Here is a 23,664-nt window from a genome sequence, read left to right on the forward strand (position 1 = left end):
TCATCTGCGACTGCAGACAAATATAGAGTCCTATAAATCCCAAATCTATACGAATCTGTAAACCAGAGGACTGGTTTCATCATTGGATAATTCTACAAAAGCTGCGTAATATCTGGAAACTATTTAGTGCATTCGGAGAGTAAGGAAACAGTCTGAACAGCAGCTATGTCTCTCATCAATTCGCTACCTACAATTTTAACTTTCCTTCCTTCGATGTCCGTTACCGTACCTCTTGAACGATGGGAAGGCGTGGGACAGCCGCTACCTTCGTGGAGAAGGCAGCAGCGACTAGCAGCAACGCAACAGAACGCATGTTTGGCTCTGATAGGCAGCAACCGTCGTGGCAATATATATACCCACAGATCGGAGCGGAGTTTTCTTATCATTTGATCTGTAATGAAAGAAAGGCGATAATTAACTATAGTTCAAGTATCCCTCGACTGGTTCCAAGAAACACTCTGCGTCATAAATAATGTCTGTATCTTATCGCCAGTAAAGGATCGCGCTGCAAAATATGATACATCTGTGCGCCGCGTAACACATGCAGTAATAATCACACATGGGACTAATACAGATATTCATTTTAGAGTCCATGTTTACTGAACGTTTCTTCTTATTGTAGTCCACGCTACAGCCACTGAAAGTTTCCTACCCTACAGGAATACTGACACATGTGTTCCATTGTCAGAGACATAAGAACGATTTTCACTTATATACTATGTGATGAAAAGAAATCCGGACACTTCCAAAAACACAGGTTTCTCATATTATGTGCATTTTTCTGCCACCTACTGACAGGTACTCCATATCAGCGACCTCAGTAGTCATTAGACAGCGTGAGAGACCAGAATAGGGCGCCCCACGGAACTCTCGGGCTTCGAACGTGGTCGGGCGACTGGGTGTCACTTGTGTCATACGTCTTTACGCGAGATTTCCACCCTCCTAAACGTCCCTAGGTCCACTGTTTCCGATGTGATAGTTAAGTGGAAACGTGAAGGGACACGTACAGCACAAAAGCGTACAGACCGACCTCGACTATTGACTGACAGAGACTGTTGACAGTTGAACAGGGTCATAATGTGTAATAGGAAGGCATCTATCCAGACCATCACACAAGAATTTCAAACTGCATCAGGATCCACTGCAAGTACTATGAGAGTTAGGCGGAAGGTGAGATAACTTGGATTTCGAGGTCGAGCAGCTGCTCATAAGCCACACATCACGCCGGTAAATACCAAACGACGCCTCGCTAGGTGTAAGGTGCATAAACATTGGACGGTTGAACGGTGGAAAAACGCTGTGTGGAGTGACGAATCACGGTACACAATGTGGCGATCCGATGGCAGGATGTGGGTATGGCGAAGTCCCGGTGAACGTCATCTGCCAGCGTGTGTAGTGCCAACAGTAAAATTCGGAGGCGGTGGTGTTATGGTGTGGTCGTGTTTTTCGTGGAGGGGGCTTGCACCCCTTGTTGGTTTGCGTGGCATTATTACAGTACAAGCCTTCATTGATGTTTTAAGCACCTTCTTGCTTCACACTGTTAAAGAGCAATTCGGGGATGGCGATTGCAACTTTCAACAAGATCGAACACCTGTTCAGAATGCACGACCTGTGGAGGAATGGTTGCACTACACTAACATCCCTGTTTTATTTAGTTATTTACACGTCAAGTTCCACAGGACCAAATCTCCAAGGTCATGGAACGTGTCAGTACATGAAATCACAACATAAGAACATAAGTATCAGCTTAATTTTTCAAGGAAGTCCTCGACAGAATAGATGGAGTGACCCATCTTCAATTTCGGTATGAAAGCGCTTGGATTACTGTTAAGTTTTATGAAATCGAGTGGCAGCGCATTGAAAATGGATGCAGCAGTATACTGTACACCTTTTGCACTAGAGTTAAGGAAGTCCAATCCAAAAGCAGCTATGATTTCTGCTGAGTATTAACCGTGTGAAAGCTGCTTATTCTTGGGAATAAACTAATTTTGGTGACAAGAAACGACACTAAGGATTGTATATATATTGAGAGGCTAATGTCAAAATACCCAGACTCGTGAACAGAGGTCGACAAGACGTTTGCGAACTCACACCACTTATTGCCCGGATCGCCCGTTTCTGAGCCAAAAATATCCTTTTAGAATGGGAAGAGTTACCCCAAAATGTAATACCATACGACATAATCGAATGAAAATAAGTAAAGTAGACTAATTTTCGTGTCGAACGATCACTCACATCTGATGCCACTCAAATAGTAAAAATGTCAGTATTATGTCTTTGAACAAGATCCTGAACAAGGGCTTCCCACGACAGCTTACTATCTATGTGAACACCTACAAATTTGAACTGTTCAGTTTCACTAATCGTATGCCCATTCTGTGAAATTAAAACGTCAGATTTTGTTGAATTGTGTGTTAGAACCTGTAAAAACTGAGTCTTACTGTGATTTAGCGTTAGTTTATTTTCTACAAACCATGAACTGAACTCATGTACTGCAGTGTTTGAAACCGAGCCAATGTTGCACACAACATCCTTTACTACGAAGCTATTGTCATCAGCAAACAGAAAAATTTTAGAGTCACCCTTAATACTAGAAGGTAAATCATATATATAAATAAGGAACAGGAGTGGCCCCAACACTGATCCCTGAAGCACCCTCCACTAGACAGTACCACACTCAGACCCCAGATAACAGCTGTTATCAACATTATGAATAATGACATTTTGCTGCCTGCTGCTAAATTGTGAGCTACTCCCCGTATTCTGTAATGGTCCAACTTCTCGAGGAATATTTTGTGATCAACACAATCAAAGGCCTTAGTTAAATAAAAAAATACGCCTAGCGTCCGAAACCTTTTGTATAACCCATCCAGTACGTCACGGAGAAAAGAAAATATAGCAATTTCAGTTGTTAAACGACTTCTAAAGCCTAACTGTACGTTTGATAGCAAATCTTGTGATATAAAATGATCAATTACCCTTACATACATAGCCTTTTCAGTAACTTTCGCAAACACTGATGGCACAGAAATTATCCCTTTCTCCCTTTTTATAAAGCGGCTTTACTACTGAGTACTTTAATCGCTCAGGAAACTGACCATTCCTAAAGGAAAAATTACAAATATGGCTAAATGCAGAGCTAACATGTACAGCACAGTACTTTAATATTCTGCTAGACACTCCATCATATGCCTCGGACATGGATGTGTGTGATGTCCTTAAGTTGGTTACTTTTAAGTAGTTCTAAGTTCTAGGGGAGTGATGACCTCAGAAGTTAAGTCCCATAATGCTCAGTCATTTGAACAATTTGAACACTCCATCATAACCATGCGAGTCCTTAGTGTACAGTGATTTAATTATTGACTCAATCTCCCTCTTGTCTGTATCACAGAGGAGTATTTCAGACTTCAATCTCGGAAAGGCATTTGCCAAGAAAGTTATATGCTTTCCTGTAGAAACTAAATTTTTATTTGATTCACCAGCAATGCCCAGAAAATGATTCTTAAATGCTGATTTATCGGTAACAGAAATATTTTTACTGCAAACTGACTTTACATCGTCGACTTTGTGCTGCTGACCAGACACTTCCTTCACAACTGACCATATGGTTTTAATTTTATCATGTGAATTAGTTATTCTATTTGCATACCACATAGTTTTTGCCTTCCTAAAAACATTTTTAAGCACCTTACAATACTGTTTGTAGTGGGCTACTGTAGGTTGATTGTGACTACTTCCAACACTTTGATATTATTCCCGCTTTGTTCTATATGATATCCTTTATCCCACTAATCAGCCACCTGGGCTGCCCATTACTGCTAGTACCCTGTTTACAACGTTCTAATGGAAAGCAACTCTCAAAGTGCACGAGAAATGTGTTAAGGAAAGCATTGTATTTATGATCTATGTTATAGGCACTATAAACATCCTGCCACTCTTGTCCCTTGACAAGGTTTAAAAAACTCTATTGCTGTTGGATTAACTTTCATACATAGTTTGTAATTAAATATGACATTGGTTTGAGTACAAAAGCCTTTTAGTGTTAAACTTTGTGCATCATGGTCTGAAAGGCCAGAATGCCCATCTAGTAATAGAGAATGAATAAAAATATTGTCTATGACTGCGCTACTGTTCCCCTGCATCCTAGTTGGGAAAAACACAGTCTGCATCAGATCATATGAATGTAGGAGATTTACCAACATCCTTTTTCTTGCGCCATCATACACAAAATTTATACTGAAGTCACCAAATATAACTAGTTTCTGGTACATCCTACAAAAGTGAATCAAGAACCCTCTCTAGCTTGAGCAGAAATGTTCGGAAGTCGGAGTTAAGGGACCTATAAACAACAACAATTAGAAGTTTAGTTTCACTAAATTCAACTACTGCTGCACAACTTCCAAATATCTGTGCAGTGAAATTTCGTGATAGATCTGTGGACTCAAATGGAATACTGTTTTTTATGTATATAGCCACTCCCCCAACCCGCAAGGAACTCCTTTAGAAACAGCCAGCTAATCTGTAGTCTGGTAAAGGAAGCTTCTGAATTGTCAAATTGGACTGGCCTGCGCAGAGTTCAAATGGCTCCGAAGCCTATGGGACTTGACTGCTGAGGTCATCAGTCCCCTAGAACTTAGAACTACTTAAAGCTAACTAACCTAAGGACATCACACACATCCATGCCCGAAGCAGGATTCGAACCTGTGACCTTAGCGGTCGCGCGGTTCCAGACTGAAGCGCCTAGAACCGCTCGGCCACATCGGCCGCCCCGGCGCAGGGTCCTGACCTCAAACCTATAGAACAGCTTTGGGATATTTGGAACGCCGACTTCTTGCTTGCCATTATAGGAGTTACTTGAAGTTCTTACTCTTACTTGTTTACGCCACAAGCTCTCTGGTGCTTTAAATCTGGTGGCTTTCAAAACAGTGTTATTTTCCTGTGAGCTGTCAGGTCGTTTGCTGTTACTCTAGTGTTTAATGAAGTCTGGTAACAAGTGCTGTTAAAAAGCTCATAGGCTCCGTAGTAAATCTCGTTATTAAGTGGTACGCCCTGGGATGTTTTCTTGGATTTATTATTTAATCTTTTAATTATTTGAAGGAAATTTGTCGAATTAAAGTATGCTGTTCAAATTGTGTTTTACATCGTTCTGCCTATGTGCCATAGAAGAGAGCCTTACTTGAAAGTTTTATCATTTAAGTACGACTTCATAGTATCTGTTTCTCGCAGAAATTTCAGTTTGGCGCAAGCAAGTATGGCTGTGTAGCCTAGATGACTTATTGACTGTTTTTCGATCTGCAGTAACTTTCTGAAATTAATGATTTCACCCTATTCAGTTACATGTTTTGTGACAGACGTTTATTACGCCATCATTTTACTGTTTTTTTGTTAAACGGTTTTGCTCTGTGTAATTTTGAGTAACGTTACTGTCTGCTTATTATGGCAGATTTGAAGGATTTATGCCATACAGTTCTAAGGGAGTGGTCGAATTACTTTTTCTTAACTTGCATATATTAGCTCATGTTTCACCTGAGTGGTGGTTAACGGCTTAAGAGTTTTGGGCCTGTTGTTGAGGTAGCGCTTGGCTGTAGGTACCTGTTGTTATTATGTACTGACATGGTGATTTCCAGGATTGTTTTTGGTTTCCCTACATTATCCTAGTGGAGCTATTCGCGCTATTTCTTAAGTTTGTTTAGCCTACACTCTTTACAAGCTCTTATGTTAATGTTTTCATCTAAATATTTTACGTCTCTCCTGAAATGAGTAATGCTCGTATTATGAGATTTACGATTTATCTTCAGATTTTCTAAGTGGAACATTTTAGCCTGTTCTTATTGTGCTAATGTTTGGAAACTTTATGCTTATTTTCTCTAGTGGTCAATGTTTGAGATGTTTCTCTACTTATTTTGCCATAACTTCCATGTTATATTCTGTCCATGCATGTCAAAGAAAATCTTAATTCTCTTTCATTGCTATTACTAATTTAAGATAATAAATTTTGAACAATGACAGTATATGTTTAGGAAACTGTAAGCGTTTCCTAGAAATTGCTTTACATTTTTTAGGTCAAAGTAAAAATGTGGTATGTTAAAAATTCATTTTTATGTAAATATTCTGGGTCGTGCGGAAGTTTTTAATCAATTTCAAACATTTTGATGATATTATAAAATAAACATGTAAATTTCAGGTTTATTTCAGTTTTCATTGGCCTGACAGCGCGGTAGAGATGTTCACTTCACCGATGAGTGTCGCATAAGCCTTCAACCAGACTATCGTCGGAGACGTGTTTGGAGGCAACCCGGTGAGGCTGAAGGCATTAGACACACTGTCTAGAGTGTGCAGCAAGCTATAGGTCCCCTGCTGTCTTGAGGTGGCATTATATGGTCCTGGCGTACGGCGCTGATGGTCATGGAAGGCGCTGTGACGGCTGTATGATATGTGAATGCCATCTTCCGACCGATAGTGCAACCATATCAGCAGCATGTTGGAGAGGCATTCGTCTTCATGGATGACAATTCGCGCCCCCATCTTGCACATCTTGTGAATGACTTCCTTCAGGATAACGACATCGCTCGCCTAGAATGGCCAGCATGTTCTCCAGACATGAACTCTGTCGAACATGTCTGGGGTAGATTGAAAAGGGCTGTTTATGGACGACATGACCCACCAACCACTGTGAGGGATCTAAGCCGATTCGGCGTTGAAGAGTAGGACAATCTGGATCAACAGTGTCTTGAAGAACTTGTGGATAGTATGCCACGACGAATACAGGCATGCATCAATGCAAGAGGACTTGCTACTATGTATTAGACGTACCACTGCGTACAGCAATCTGGACCACCACCTCTGAAGGTCTCTTTGGATGGTGGTACAACAACCAATATGTGTTTTCATGAGCAATAAAAAGGGCGGAAATGGTGTTCATGCTGATCTGCATTCCAATTTTCTGTACAGGTTCCGGAACTCTCGGAACCAAGGTGATGCAAATTTTTTTAAAAGAGCGTTTTAAAAATGCGGTAATAATCGCCTTACAATGTGCTAACATGAGAATTTCATCCTGTTGGCCACGAAATAGAGGTTTAGAATTCCTATTGTATACCATAACAAAACTCAGAGAAGTGTGCATTGGAACTGTAACACCGGTTATAGGCTCATTCATCGGCTGTATGATTAAGGCACAATTGAGAAAGTTGTTACAATCATATACGTGGGAACGTAGGTCATGTCGATATGCACAAATCACGAATTACTGTAATCTTGTATAACACCTCATCGAAGATTCGATTGTAATAGTACATCTTTATACATTTATATTCCAGATCAGATGTGATAGCTTCCAAGGCTATTTTGTAAACTGAGAGCTTTTAATCACTGCTCCTGGCATCGATTGTGACCTGCTGTTTATATCAGACATTGTGCTGCTGAGAGGTAGTTCCAATAGAACCACATGGGTCTCATAAGGTCACTTCGATCTTCACACATGGGAATTTTTTCGGAAAATGAGTAATTATTACTACAGAATCTCTATTCCGAAGAAATATTTTTTATGCTTGTGTTATATAGGTGTTGCGCCTAAAATTTAAATCCAAAGGCAAAGCATGAATTTTAATTGAAGATCAGACATTATGTAAAGTCTCATCTTACATGTGAGGAGGTGCCTATGTGTATAATACGAAATTGAAATTCCAAATGAATGATAGAATAAATTAAATTTCTCAAATTTATGCTCAAATTATGTATCAAGAATTCAGTCTATGTAGTTTTCCTGATTTGTACCAGAACTCGAAAGAGCATGGGTTATTTTCTGTCACGCTTATGTAAACGGATGCGCTGAGGACATCATTGAATGGTTTTGTAACCGCCAAGAGCCAAGCCTGATAGCAGGCTGCCTACAACTGTATCTGTGAAGTACGCTGAGACAGCATAAATTAAGTTGCTAAGTCGTCAGTATTGCGGGAACGATTAAAACACAGGCAGATCATTGTTTTCCCGTAACACTTTTCAGTTCCACTCAGGCGAAGCAATGCACCTAATTTTCTGTGGACGTATCATTGCCTATCCTACGGTCACTGTATCGCAATAGCTTTTGTAATTATAAATGTCGCCATATCTCGAGTACTACACTCTGTGACACATATCTTTCCAAGTTCCTTACTATCTGCAGATGAGAGAGCGTGGGAACACCACATTGACTCCACCATTTCCTGTCTTGATTACAATTCTTGACCGTATGTCAAAGTTCATTGGCAGCTACTGAGCCTATTTCATTGACTACCTAAAGACTACCGGAAACTTTTGTTTTCCCATGGCAAAGTAGACGAAACTTTTTAAGGCTCTGTTGTTTAGGAGAAATTTTTTGCATCTAGCAAGACGAGATTGAGGATTTTACGCCCGTAAGCTTTGTATTCATTCTGCTACGCTGTTCTGAAGTCGTACGCTGAGGTGAGAAAGGTCAGGAGATAGTGATATGCACACTTACAAACGGAATAAATATCGCTTACATAAGGATTAAAGGGCAATGCATTTGGCGGACCTGTCATTTGTACCCTGGTAGTTCATGTGAAAAGGTTTCCTACGTGGTTATGGCCGCACGACGGCAATTGACAGACTTTGAACGCGGAATGATAGTTGGAACTAGACGCGTGGGGCATTCCGTTTCAGAAATCGTTAAGGAAATCAATATTCCGATATCCACAGTGTTAAAAGTGAGCCGAAAATATGAAATTTCAGGCATTCCTCTCACCACGGACAACGCAGTCGCCGACGGCCTTCACTTAACGACAGAAATCAATGTGGACGTTACTCGATCCCGCAGTGGGACGGAGCTGTTATTTGCTGCCCGACACCCGTCACATGCGTCACTTCACTTCAGCTCCCTCTGAAAAGGTCCAGGTGCTGCCGCCCCACCTACCTGAGCAGAAAACCGTGCCAGCCCCAGCCGTCAGCGATTTTAAGTCCCGATGACGGTGGCGGAAGCAGGTATCGAAAGCTCGAGTGTTTTATTCCAAGTGGCGCGGCTTGTAAACCGGTAAGATTTTATTGAAGCATAACACTTTGAAAGACTCTGAGGACACAATGTACTTATCACATACTGTAGGATTACGAGTAACAAGTTACTGACAGTAGCAGCACCATTTTAACCGTTCTTTACAGAAATTGTGTTACAGAATATGAAATGCAATAGTCTTCGTCAAGTTGGGCACCACAGCTGAACTAATACTAATGTTACTGGTTAATGACAACAGCCGCAGCTGTATTACTACACATTTATTGTATTACTACTAGTTTTGTTCGTAGAACATCTTCAGGTTGGCGAATTGTGCCTAAGTCATGATGTAAATGGTACGGCTGTCGCATGCAATGTTAAAGACCAAATCCAGAAATGATGACAACAAACATTCCGTCGACCACTTGGCGGAAGTATGGCGAGCAGACGCAGTATGTTGCGCACGGTAGGCTACTGATGTTGTCATGACATATTAAACAGAAGCCACTTTTATTTTGCGTTGAACAGTACATGACACGAAATATTACGGCATGTAACTCATTGCAAATTTAGTATTTCTCTCCAGAAATCCATCCGTTCCTTGAGCATGTCTTGACGTGTCACAAATTCCAGTTTCATATCAAGATAGTTGGCAGCACTGGCCGTCAACCTTTCCCAGGCCATTGGATTTCCAGAAGGCGCAGGATCCCTGGAAGACAAAATTAACGGCCTTGTGATACACTGTGCGCATCTACTACAATAACGCTGATAATAGTGAATGGAAACATAAAAATTAATTTTTAAGCATTTGGGAAATGACTCAATTTGGTTGGTGTTTGAGAAAAATAATTAAATAAATAAATCAGATTTGGTAGAAATGACAAAATCTTCCAAGGCTCGAACGAATAAAGACGTTGACATCAAAGATGATGCGTGGATGTCTCGGTAGTGCTACATACCAGTGAACGGCGCTGCTATTGGTAAGTGTTGTCTGCACGTGGCAGCTAAGTGATGCCTGAGAGGAGGGCGGTGGTAGTGCAGAAAGCTGGGACAGACACACAATAAAGTGTCATATTCATTCGATGAGCAGTCCGTCAGAAGTCATTCGATGGTTAAATGTTTTACTTCTCGTTCTTTATAAACTGTTTCAGACCACCAGTTCCACGTTCAGGAGATTTAACCGAGTCCTGCCAAAGTGGCATACATATGCAAGTACAAAAATTATTCTGCCTGACAAATGTGAAGGCGCCAGAGGAGAAAGAAGAAACGATATGGAATTTTACAGTCCAAGAGAACTTTCTTTGGGTCATCAGTCTTCCGACGGGTTGCATGCGCACCGCTCTAACCTCATCATGTACCTTATGTCCTCAATTACTTGCTGGATGTATTCTAATATATGTCTTCCTAAACTGCGTTTACTGTCTACATCTCAATCTAGTCCATGATGGTTATTCCCTGATGTCTTAAGACATGTTCTGTCAACCTGTCGCCTCTTTTTGTCAGTGTATTCCATATGTTCCTTTCTTTCACCGGTTCTGCAGAGAACTTCCTCAATCCTTTTATACTGAGAGGGTCTTTGGCGTTGTTGCGGTGATTACTAAATCGAGTCACATTTAAAAAGAACTCGTCTCTATGAGGCCACTTCTCAGCATAACGATTCTCCCTCCATGGTCCAGGTGTTTTGCACTGACTGTGCAGAGAAGGGTATCATAATTGTCTTAAATGCTCTTTGATATCCTGCAGCTGGACTCCGACAAATGGTCCAGAATGACACGGAATGGTTCAGGGACTCCATTATTTAAAAATGGTTCAAATGGCTCTGAGCACTATTGGACTTAACTGCTGAGGTCATCAGTCCCCTAGAACTTAGAACTACTTAAACCTAACTAACCTAAGGACACTACACACATCCATGACCAAGGCAGGATTCGAACCTGCGACCGTAGTGGTCTCGCGGTTGCAGACTGTAGTGCCTAGAACCGCTCGGCCACCCCGGCCGGCCATTATTTACACTCGGACGGCAGGCGCACATGCGTCCACTGGCACATCCGAATGGCGCGTACTCGGATAGTGCATGATATGACCAGGCAAAAAATGATGACCCACCATGAGGCCTCTTTCAGACTCTGTCAGATGCTGATAACGCTTTCTCGCACCAGTATGCGGTATCTCCGTTTCCCTCACAGTGACTATTTAACAACCGACACCGTTAACGCCACTTGTGTGCTTTACGAGGGCTGGTAACAACACCAAACATGTCAATAATAACGTTCTCTGGTGGCAGTTCTACCTGTCACAGAGAACTGCAGCTGTAATCATTCACCCACCCGCCAAAAGTGTGCACGTGTACGAAGTTACATTGACATCTGACTTGTATTCGTGGTGCTTAACCTCTTTTTCATGCAGCGTATATCAATTTGTTGGTGGTAACATTTCAAGTGCGTCTGATCAACACTTTTTTCAAGCTGTAATTGGCTGCTACAGCTAAGCACAAGTTTTAATGACGTACTTACCCGTATTTTGAGAGATTTGTCCACAGTGTTGTCAACTGATTTGACACTTTCCCATCGTCGGAATTAGGGTCTGTGTCTGGTTTAAATAAGCCACCCGCAAACAGAAACGTTGTTTCACCAGCATGTATCATACCTGTAAATAGATTAAAGTAGATGAGCGCTAGTAGACATACTTTCAGTGTATTGTTTTTTTTTCTTTTCTTAGCATTGCAAGGAAAAATGGGGACGGTTTGATCGTCGAATGACATTTTAAAGTCAACAACAGTATGCAGCACTAAAAGGGAAATGTGAACGTGATATTTACAAGTTGCACGAACTTATCTGTAATCACGCTCTCTCAATATATCTGGAAGGGCGGTAACATTAACAATAAAAATGGAATTCCACTGTTAAATGCAGAGGAGAGAGCGAATAGATGGGAAGAGTACAAATAAGGCGTGTATAGGGGAAAGGCTTGTCCGATGACGTGACAAAAGAAGAAACGGGAAACGTTATAGAAGATGTAGGTGATCAAGTATTAGAATTTAAAAGAGCATTAACAGACTCAAGATCAAATAAGGCAGAGGGGATAGAGAAAATTCCATCAGAATTTCTAAAATCATTGCGGGCAATTGTAACAAAACTACTATTTACATTAATGTATAGAGCGTATGAGCCTACCAATATACCATCAGATTTCCGGAGAAATATCATCCACACAATCCCGAAGATAGCAATAGCCGACAAGTGCGAGAAGTATCGGACACTTAGCTTAAAAGATGCCTTGAACTAGCAATAAATGATAACAAAATTTTACATTTAGATCGGAACGTCTACTGGTGAGGTACACTGGACACGAGTGACAACTGCACATTCATTGCCATGAAAAAAATCAACAGTCTTTAAAAAGAAACGTACAGAATCTGAACGCGATGTAACAAGGATGGCGGCAAGAATAAGTAATCGTAAGAAGTTTCGGTGCTATGTTAAAACAGAAAGAGGATCGAAGCTATCTGTTCAGTCACTCTGACCATAATGGCTCTGAAAGAGAGGATGGCAGAAAAAACTGAAATAAGTCTTTCTCAAAAATGGTTTCACAGAGGAGGATCGCACTGTAGTTCCTCCTTTAATATGTCACACGAACTGAAAAATGACTGACATTGTAATAGGTGACATAAGGATTTCTAAGCAACTGTTATCGTATCAACATAGGAAAGTACACTGCACCAGTTCGATTCTACACACAGTATGCGAAAGAATTTGGCATTCATCTAGCAGCTGTGTACTGCAGATCTTTAGGGGAGCATTCTTAATGAGTGAAAAAAATAAGTTTATCCGTTTTCAGGAAGGATCGTCGAACAGACGCAGAAAGCTATAGTCCTGTATCTCTGACGCCTGTCTGTAGTAAAATTTAGAAACATGTTTTACGCTCTCGTACTGCGAGATCGGAACCAGAAATCTTCTCTGTTGCAATCAACATCGGTTCCGAAAACAGCGATCTTTTGAAACTCAGATCGCTCTGTTCGTACACTAGACCCAGAAAACACTAGATACAGAGGCTCCAACATATGCCGTGTTGCTTGACTTCCGGAAGAAGTTCAGTACAGTTCCACACTGCCATCTAACGAAAAAATTACGGGTACACGGAATATCACACCAATAGTGTGGCTGGACTGAAGATTATCTGGAAAACAGAGAGAAGTGTGATGTATTGATAGACCGCACAAGAAGAGTTTGCGACAGGTGGTACCAGAAGTACCGTGGACGTCCATGCGCAGCGGGAACGACGCTGCGCGCAAACAAGTCACGCTGGCCGCGAGAATCAAGGCTTGGAACGGCAGCGCACGCTGAGGTAACCTGCACGAGCAGAAGTTGTCAGTTGCAAAAGGTTAGTCCGATTCCGCTAGGAAGTTGTTGCAGAACAGTCGTCCTGTCTTCACGTCATCAAGTCATCGAGCGAGATAGAAACAGCGGCAGATAAAAGAACAGTGGTTAGCCTTCAGGAATAACAGAACGGTGAATAGTATTTTCGTGTATGGATAGAGAACACCTGCATAGAGATTTAACTAAGAACTGTTAGTTTGGAACTGTTCTCTGAGCAGTAAATCAAGACAGAAGATTAGTTTTCTTCGACTTCAGTTCATAGGGAATTATTTAGTATGTGTTCATCGAACTGTAGGCAACGCAGGACAGATAGGCTAAACCTGCATTACAGAAGTGCTGCAACCAGCGTGACCAAAGTTGTGTAACATATCTTCCTATTCACTGTTCTGTGTTACTTTCACTGTGTGTGTGTGTGTGTGTGTGTGTGTGCTTTTTCAGGGCAGTGAGACTTTCATCAAACTGGACGCCCCCAACCACAACAAGATGTCGTAAGACGTAATAGTAACTTCGCTCGTGCCACGAGGAAGTGCCTTGCGACCATTACTTTTCATAATAAACATAAATTCCCTGCTACATAGCGTCGGAAGATCCATGAGGCTTTCGTGGCTGATGCTGTTGTATACGGAGAGTTTGCAACGCTAGAAAATGGTAGCGAGACGCCCGAAGACCTGTAGAGGAACGACGCATCGTGCAGTTGCAACCGACTTGCAATGTAAGCAAATATATCATATTGTGAATACATAGACAGAAACAACCTTCGTTGTATGATTGGATGACTGTAGAACAGTCACTGGAACCAGTTACTCCGATAAAATATCTTGGAGTATGCGTACAGAGTGATTTGAAATGTGTCGACGATATAAAATTAATCGCTCTTAAGGCAGATGACAGACTGCCATTGGAAGAATTCTCAGGAATTGCAGTCCATCAACATAGAAAATAGCTTACAAAACACACGTCCGACCAATACTGCTCATCAGTCTAAGGTCAGCAATGAGGCAGGAAATAGGGAACACTCAAAGAAGAGTTACAAGTTCATTCAGTACGCACGAAAGCGAAACAGTTGTGGCACACGCTGTAAGAAAGGCGTTATGTACCAGGATATGGTCTACAGTTAAAATTCTAGAAGAATCAGCCAATATATTGCCTCCTCCTACGTACGTTTGAAAAGATAAAATTAGAGAGATTGGAATCCACGTGGAGGCTTTCCAGCAATCGTTCTTCCCGCGAACAATACGCGACTGGAACAGAGAAAGAAGGGAGGGACACCGATATACAAAATACCCTCCGACACACTCTGTAAGGTGGCTTGCTGAATATAAATGTAGATGCACAAGAATATACAGGGTGATTCGCAGAGATATGCGAATATTTTAATATGTTATTCTGCAAGTAAAACTGCAGGAAAAATATTCGTATAAACATAGGTCCGCAAATTTTTAGTTACCGAGTTACGGCTTATAAAAAGATTTTGCCTGAAATTTAGCAACTTCCCTAATATGATGCCATCGCAAAACAGTGCGTGGTGAAAGTAAAGTACGATTTCCATTTACGTTCTTGTTGGTCTGGTGAATCTAACAAAACATGTTCAAGATGTATATCTCCAGTAGTTTTCCAGAATATCCAGAGAAGCAAAGATTATCATACAAATAAATTTGTTTAATTTCCATTGAGAATGTCATTGTTGGCAATCGTTAGTGAGTTGTTTCAGTCGTTACCTAACCTTGAAATGAGTTAGTTTTCGGTATTGTTTAGTGAAAGAAAGTAACAACGGTGTATATAAGTGAAATCACATAGTAACTGTTGTATTGTAGTGTGTACTATTTATGAAATAGGGATGCCTTTCAAATTTACGACAGAGGAGTACGTTGATTTGATGTTTATTTATGGCAAATGTGATGATAATGCTACGGATGCAGTTAACGAATATCGTGTACGTTATCCAACTCGGAGGATTCCGAATGCATGAACCATTATCGGAGTATTGTTATGGGGACATGTTCTCTATCAAGCGTTCATAATCAGTATGAGCGCCCGATACGTAAAGACGATGTTGAGAACATTGTGGATGCTGTTCAACGTAGCCCGGGTACCAGTACAACGATTAGGCATTTCACACACTAACGTATGGCGTACACTGAAGTAAAATAATCTGTATCCTTACCATAAACAACTGGAGTTGACCAACTTTCAGCTACTAATGGCGGTCACACAAATACATTTTATTTAGTGATGAGGCACAGTTTACCCGAAATGGTATAAACAATTTCAATGTTGTTGTTGTTGTTGTCTTCAGTCCTGAGACTGGTTTGATGCAGCTCTCCATGCTACCTTACCCTGTGCAAGCTTCTTCATCTCCCAGTACTTACTGCAACTTACATCCTTCTGAATCTGCTCAGTGTGTTCATCTCTTGGTCTCCCTCTACGATTTTTACCCTCCACGCTGCCGTCCAATGCTAAATTTGTGATCCCCTGATGCCTCAGAACATGTACTACAAACCGGTCCCTTCTTCTTTTCAAGTTATGCCACAAACTCCTCCCCAATTCTATTCAATACCTCCTCATTAGCTATGTGAGCTTGTTTAAACTGTTTATCCTCCACATTTCACTTCTATACATGGCTACATTCCATACAAATACTTTCAGAAACGACTTCCTGACACATAAATCTATATTCGATTGTAACAAATTTCTCTTCTTCACAAACGCTTCCTTGCCATTGCCAGTCTACATATTATATCCTCTCTACTTCGCCCACCATCAGTTATTTTGCTCTCCAAATAGCAAAACTCCTTTACTACTTTAAGTGTCTCATTTCCTACTCTAATTCGATCAGCATCACTTGACTTAATTCGACTACATTCCATTATCCTCGTTTTGCTTTTGTTGATGTTCATCTTTCAAAACACTGTTCATTCCGTTCAACTACTCTGCCAAGTCCTTTGGTGTCTCTGACAGAATTACAATGTCATCGGCAACCCTCAAAGTTTTTATTTCTTCTCCATGAATTTTAATACCTACTCCGAATTTTTCTTTTGTTTCCTTTACTGCTTGCTCAATATACAGTTTGAATAGCATCGGGGAGAGGCTACAACCCTGTCTCACTCCCATCTCAACCACTGCTACCCTTTCATGCCCTTCGACTCTTGTAACTGCCATCTGGTTTCTGTACAAATTGTAAATAGCCTTTCGCTCCCTGTATTTTACCCCTGCCACCTTTAGAATTTGAGAGAGAGTATTCCAGTCAACATTGTCAAAAGTTTTCTCTAAGTCTACAAATGCTAGAAACGTAGGTTCGCCTTTCCTTAATCTTTCTTCTAAGATAAGTCGTAACGTCAGTATTGCATCACGTATTTCAATACTTCTACGGAATCCAAACTGATCTTCCCCGAGGTCGACTTCTGCCAGTTTTTCCATTCGTCTGTAAAGAATTCGTGTTAGTATTTTGCAGCTGTGACTTATTAAACTGATAGTTCGGTAATTTTCACATCTGTCAACACCTGCTTTCTTTGGGATTGGGATTATTATATTCTTCTTGAAGTCTGAGGGTATTTCGCCTGTCTCATACATCTTACTCACAAGATGGTACAGTTTTGTCAGGACTGGCTCTCCCAAGGCCGTCAGTAGTTCTAATGGAATGTTGTCTACTCCCGGGACTTTGTTTCGACTCAGGTCTTTCAGTGCTCTGTCAAACTCTTCACGCAGTTTCGTATCTCACGTTTCATCTTCATCTACATCCTCTTCCATTTCCATAGTATAGTCCTTAAGTACATCGCCCTTGTATAGACCCTCTATATACTCCTTCCACTTTTCTGCTTTCCCTTCTTTGCTTATAACTGGGTTTCCATCTGAGCTCTTGATATTTATGCAAGTGGTTCTCTTTTCTCCAAAGGTCTCTTTAATTTTCCTGTTGGCAGTATCTATCTTACCTTTACTGAGATAGGCCTCTACATCCTTACATTTGTCGTCTATCCATCTCTGCTTAGCCGTTTTGCACTTCCTGTCGATCTCATTTTTGTGACGTTTGTATTCCTTTTAGCCTGCTTCATTTACTGCATTTTTATATTATCTCATTTCATCAATTAAATTCAATATTTCTTCAGTTACCCAAGGGTTTGTACTAGCCCTCGTATTTTTACCTACTTGATCCTCTGCTGCCTTCACTACTTCATCCCTCAGAGCAACCCATTCTTCTTCTGCTGTATTTCTTTCCCCCATTCCTGTCAATTGTTTCCTTATGCTCTCCCTGAAACTCTGTACAACCTCTGGTTCAGTCAGTTTATCGAGTTCCCATCTCCTTAAATTCCCAAATTTTTGCAGTTTCTTCAGTTTTAATCTACAGTTCATAACCAATAGATTGTGGTCAGAGTCCACAACTGCCCCTGGAAATGTCTTACAATTTAAAACCTGGTTCCTAAATCTCTGTCTCATCATTATATAATCTATCTGATACCTTCTAGTATATCCAGGATTCTTCCATGTATACTACCTTCTTTTATGATTCTTGAACCAAGTATTAGCTATGATTAAGTTATGCTCTGTGGAAAATTCTACCAGATGGCTTACACTTTCATTTCTTACCCCCAATCCGTATTCACCTACTATGTTTCCTTTTCCTTCTTTCGAATTCCAGTTACCCATGACTATTAAATTTTCGTCTCCCTTCACTACCTGAATAATTTCTTTTATCTCATCATACATTTAATCAATTTCTATATTATTTTCACTGATAGTAGCCATATAAACTTGTACTACTGTAGTAGGCGTGGGCTTTGTTTCTATCTTGGCCACAATAATGCGTTCACTATGCTATTTGTAGTAGCTTACCCGCACCCCTATTTTTTAAATCATTATTAAACCTACTCCTGCATTACTCCTATTTGGTTTTGTATTTATAACCCTGTATTCACCTGACCAAAAGTCTTGTTCCTCCTGCCCCTGAACTTCACTAATTCCCACTATATCTAACGTTAAGCTATCCATTTCCCTTTTTAAATTTTCTAACCTACCTGCCCGGTTAAGGGATCTCACATTCCACGCTCCGATCCGTAGAACGCCAGTTTTCTTTCTCCTGATAATGACGTCCTCTTGAGTAGTCCGGGCTCGGAGATCCGAATGGGCGACTATTTTACCCCCGGAATATTTTACCCGAGAGGACGCCATCATCAGTTAACCATGGAAAAAGCTGCATGCCCTCAGGAGAAATTACGGCTATAGTTTCCCCTTGCTTTCAGCCGTTCGCAGTACCAGCACAGCAAGGCCGTTTTGGTTAGTGTTACAAGGCCAGATCAGTAAATCATCCAGACTGTTGCCCCTGCAACTACTGAAAAGGCTGCTGCCCCTCTTCAGGAACCACACGTTTGTCTGACATGTCAACAGATACCCCTCTGTTATGGTTGCACCAACGGTACGGCCATCTGTATCGCTGAGGCACGCAAGCCTCCCCACCAACGGCAAGGTCCATGGTTCATGGGGGGACATAACGAGCACGTATGGTCTGAGGCAAACCCACACGCAACAGTGCAACGCAATTTCCAGCAGTGATTTACCACAAACGTGTGGTGGAGTATAGTCAACACGCACTTTATTGGACCATTCATTTTCCCAGGACGTATAACTGGTGAAACGTACTTAAAATTCCTTCAAGAAGAAATGCTCCGCTTCTTCGAAGATGTTCCACTTGCTTCGCGATAGCAAATGCATTTTCAACATGACGAGGCGCCACCACACTTCACCAAGGCCGTTACTACACATTTAAATGAACATTTTCCCCACAAACGGATTAGTCGTGATGCTACACGTCTGTGGTCACCCAGATTGCCCTATTTAACACCAATGGATTTTTGTATATGGGGATGGATGAAAGACATAGTTCATGAAGACAAAGTCAATACACGTGAGGCATTACTTGCTCGCATTATTAATGCAATAGACGCAAGTAAGAACAACCTTGTGAAACTGACACGAGCAACATAATCTGTTCATACACGTGCAGTTAAATGCGTTGAACTCGGATGAGACGTTTTTGAACATTTATTCTGAATATATTGTGAAGCTGTATGTACACTGTACAACTTTCTTAATACTGAGCTTTGTTTTTTCCGGTTTAACATGAATTCACGTGTGCTATGGCATTAATAAAAGTAAATTATCTGACACATTCACACAGTTTCAGTTAACGTTATTATCATCATTTTTCCAAAATTAAATTCTCTACAACTTCTGTTGAAAATTTTGTGCAATTTTCTGGAATTTAAAAAAACAAGTTGGTCCAAGTAGTTGACAAATTAAAAATTTTACGATCTACATCTTTGTTTCTCTGGATGTTCTAGAAAACTACTGTAGATGCACGTCTGGGACATGTTTTTTAGACTGCCGGCCGTTGTGGCCGAGCGGTTTAGGACGCTCCAGTCCGGAACTGCGCTGGTGCTACGGTCGCAGGTTCGAATCCTGCCTGGGGCATGGATGTGTGTGATGTCCTCAGTTAGGTTTAAGTAGTCTAGGGGACTGATGCCTTCAGATGTTAAGTCCTATAGTGCCTATAGCCATTTGAACCATTTTTATTAGATTCACCAGATCAGTAACAACAAAATAAATGGAAATCGTTCTTTACTTTAAACACGTACATTTATGTGATTGCTTCATATTAGCGAAGTCGTTAAATTTCAGGCAAAATCTTTTATTAGCCATAACTCAGTAACTAAACATTTGAGGACCTTTATTCAAATGAACTTTTTTCTTTAGTTTTACTAGTAGAATAACATATTAAAATATTTGCGTATCATCGTGAATCACCCTACATACTCTGACCATTCGATAACTACTTTAACTTGTGGCAGCTTAAATCAGACTGGTACCTTAAAGTAATGATCGCCCCAACAACTTGTCCAATTATAGCCCACTTTGTCCTGGTGGAGATGTTATGATATCTCAAAACTAGCCTGTGTAAACGCAGAATTATTAAGAACTCGTTCACAAAAAGCTTCCACCCTCGAAAATATGAAAGAAGTACTTCGTTTAGGATTTGATGAACATATACCTGATTGACTTTTCCTTAATCTTTTAGAAACAGACGAAAAAAAGTGTTGCTCTGTTGTGTCTGCACCCGCAATCTACGAACTATTCACAGCAATTTCATACAGCGTTCTTCAAATCAACAACTCTTACTGTTACGTAGCTCACGGAGAATTGATTAAAGGTTACCCGAAGAAGGAAAATAGGACGTTTACAGTTTAGTGAACTTTTAACACAGTGCCAGGGGAAGTCAGCGAATCTGAGGTCAGTATGCGTTTATTCTGTCAGGAAGTTTCATGCTTTTATTTAGATATTGCCTTTGAGATAAGTCACATGTATCAATGGGTTCAGCTGTGATAACGCAAGCAGGAGTAACGAATTTTCTTAACTGTATTCACATTGATAAACGATGCACTAATAACGTATTTTGACACTGAGGGTATCTAGATATTACCATAAGTGAACAATTTATTTCTTTGAATTTTGTGCGAACGTTTTGTGAAGAAATCATCTTCACACGAAACATTCCAGTCCAACGTGCTGTTACTGTTAGATTGGTGAATTTATCACTCTCCTGATTTTGTGCTACCTGTTGTCGATTAAAGAAAGGAAGATGTTCTTCCTTCGTAGCCACGGTTCGTAAGCTACACCGTTCTACTGACCTACGAGAAGCGAAGAGATATAAATCATAACACCTGTATCGTACGGTAGTTGGCTAACAGATGTGTGTTAAATCTGAGCTGCCTTCATTTATGAGTGATGACGAAACAATATTGACATACGAGGGTCGGTCAAAAAGTAATGCCTCCCATTTTTTTCTACTTAAAAAAATTAAGTTAAGTGAAAAATTTGAATTTGGCGCCATTCCTCAAACCTTCTTCTGCAATCCACTGCAGTAGTAACTTTCTGTGTCAACAGGCGGCAGCACAGCAGAAGTTTGTAAGATGGCCGACATCGATGTTCGTTTGAGACAGCGTTGTGTGATTGAATTCTTGAATGCAGAAGGTGAAACGCCCATACGCATTCATGAAAGACTGAAGAAGGTGTATGGTGTTGTGACAGTGGATGTCAGCACTGTTAGACGATGGGTTCGTCGTTGTAAGGAAGCTGAAGGGCAAACACCGTTGACTGACGAAAAGCGGAGCGGCAGGCCGGTGAGTGCAGTGACTCCACACAACATTCAGCAAGTTGATGACATCATTCGTGGTGACCGTCGGGTGACTGCAGATGAAGTGTGTCCCATTATTTCTCTTAGTAAAGGCAGTGTGATCACGATTATTAAACAATTGGGGTACTCAAAAGTTTGTGCACGGTGGGTTCCAAGAATGTTAACCGATCAGAATAAAGAGGCAAGGAAAACAATAGCCTCCCAACACTTGCAGCGCTTCCGTTTGGAGGGAGATGAGTTTCTGAAAAAAACTGTGACCGGGGACGAAACATGGGTGCATTTTTTTGAACCCGAATCAAAGAGGCAGTCAATGGAGTGGCGTCACACAAGCTCGCCGAGGAAGAAAAAATTCAAAACTGTGCGATCGGCAGAGAAAGTTATGGCAACAGTTTTCTGGGATACAGAGGGTGTGATTCTGGTTGATTTTTTGGAGCAGGGATGCACAATAAATTCTGTTCAATACGTCACAACCCTCAAAAAACTTAAAGCACGTCTTCAGCGAGTTCGCCCAACAAAATCAATGGCAGATGTTCTTCTTTTGCATGACAATGCAAGACCACACACCAGTCGTCACACCTCTGACGAGATTGTCAAAATTGGATGGGAAGTTTTGCCTCATCCCCCATACAGCCCTGACCTGGCACCATCAGACTTCCATCTGTTCGGGCCACTAAAAGAAGCTCATCGTGGGATTCATTTTGAAGATGAGGAGGCCGTCAAAACATCCGTGCGTCAATGGCTTAGGAAGCAGAGCTGTGATTTTTACCGTGCTGGGATACATGCCCTTGTTCAAAGATGGACCAAAACTGTAGAGATGGGCGGAGATTACATTGAAAAATGACAAAATGATCCTCAATGTTGTGGTTTTCAACCTATGTAATTGCATTTAAATTTCCTGACAATTAAACGTAGAAAAAAAAAATAGGAGGCATTACTTTTTGACTGACCCTCGTATATATACACCGCGTAATAAACCATATTTCTAGAAATGTGCGAGAGATTTATTAACTTAGTAGTGTTAAGAAACAGACAAACAACATTATTCTGTGGAACTTCCTGGCAGATTAAAACTGTGTGCCCGACCGAGACTCGAATTCGGGACCTTTGCCTTTCGTGGGCATGTGCTCTACCATCTGAGCTACCGAAGAATGGTAGAGCACTTGCCCGCAAAGGCAAAGGTCTCGAGTTCGAGTCTCGGTCGGGCGCACAGTTTTAATCTGCCAGGAAGTTTCATATCAGCGCACACTCCGCTGCAGAGTGAAAATCTCATTCTGGAAACATTATTCTGTAATTGAGTTTAGTCAACAATGAAACTAAGAGTGCGTAGAAGAAGACACTCCATGAAATAAAAACTTAGTGGATAAACTATGAATTATTAGACAATTTCATGGACGTTATTACCATTATATTTAAGTTTGCGATCACTCTTTTCAGGGACATTCATTTTTAGACAAAAGAAATGCCTAATGGCGAACGCTTACCGTAATCCGAGGAGCCGGTGCCATTGTAGTCAAAGTAATAGAAGTGAACATGTACACTGCTGGAGTTCACCACCGCCCGAGCGAATGAGTCCGCTGGATGAATGAAGAACATGTCGGATAACAGCTGCAAATAGTGAATTTATAAGAACAGACTTTAATTTGTAGAAATATATAGATATCAGTGAAGTTTATAAAACAGAACAGTGCTTCAGAGGACTAACTTTGTCGTGTCTTGAAACTAATTTATAAAATTTGGGCATGTGTTTTCACTTGTGATAACGGCGTTAGAGAAACAACGGTTTTCCGATTGCAATTGTGCTATCCGAATTATGGTAGTCCTAGAAGCTACACATCTGATTGGTTTGCTTCACATTTCTGATGTAATAGATCATGTAGTAGGTAGATACACCATAGGAATATTAACGATCCAGCAGTTTACTCCCTCGGATAACCAATTCGCTTAGACCATACAACCAGTGCGGTATCATTTCGTGTGTTGAGCGTTGATTCCGTGCTTCGTAACTGCCTTTATCGCCCTATATAATTTACGTCGCAAGTTGAAGATGAAGAGATAGAGGAAGTGTATGAGGATATCGAAAGGGTAATACAGTATGTGAAGGGGGATGAAAATCTAATAGTTAT

At 40.9% G+C, this 23,664-nt stretch overlaps 2 protein-coding genes across 2 annotated transcripts in view; both read right to left on the reverse strand.

The window, feature by feature from the left end:
- LOC126282383 (cholinesterase 2-like) overlaps nt 1–23,664 on the reverse strand; it is a gene marked incomplete at its 5' end in the record, with an annotated part of 117,565 nt that overhangs the window by 48,266 nt on the left and 45,635 nt on the right. The window lies entirely within an intron of this gene.
- LOC126282070 (uncharacterized) lies at nt 9,477–23,140 on the reverse strand. Its single transcript, XM_049981515.1, has 3 exons — nt 23,023–23,140; nt 11,497–11,629; nt 9,477–9,692 (listed from the first exon to the last, which is right to left on the reverse strand). The coding sequence occupies exons 1-3, from the start codon at nt 23,132–23,134 to the stop codon at nt 9,542–9,544; spliced, it is 396 nt and encodes a 131-aa protein (XP_049837472.1). The 5' UTR covers nt 23,135–23,140; the 3' UTR covers nt 9,477–9,541.

Source organism: Schistocerca gregaria, chromosome 7 (genome assembly GCF_023897955.1).
Source record: "Schistocerca gregaria isolate iqSchGreg1 chromosome 7, iqSchGreg1.2, whole genome shotgun sequence".
In the NCBI taxonomy this organism is placed as follows: domain Eukaryota; kingdom Metazoa; phylum Arthropoda; class Insecta; order Orthoptera; family Acrididae; genus Schistocerca; species Schistocerca gregaria.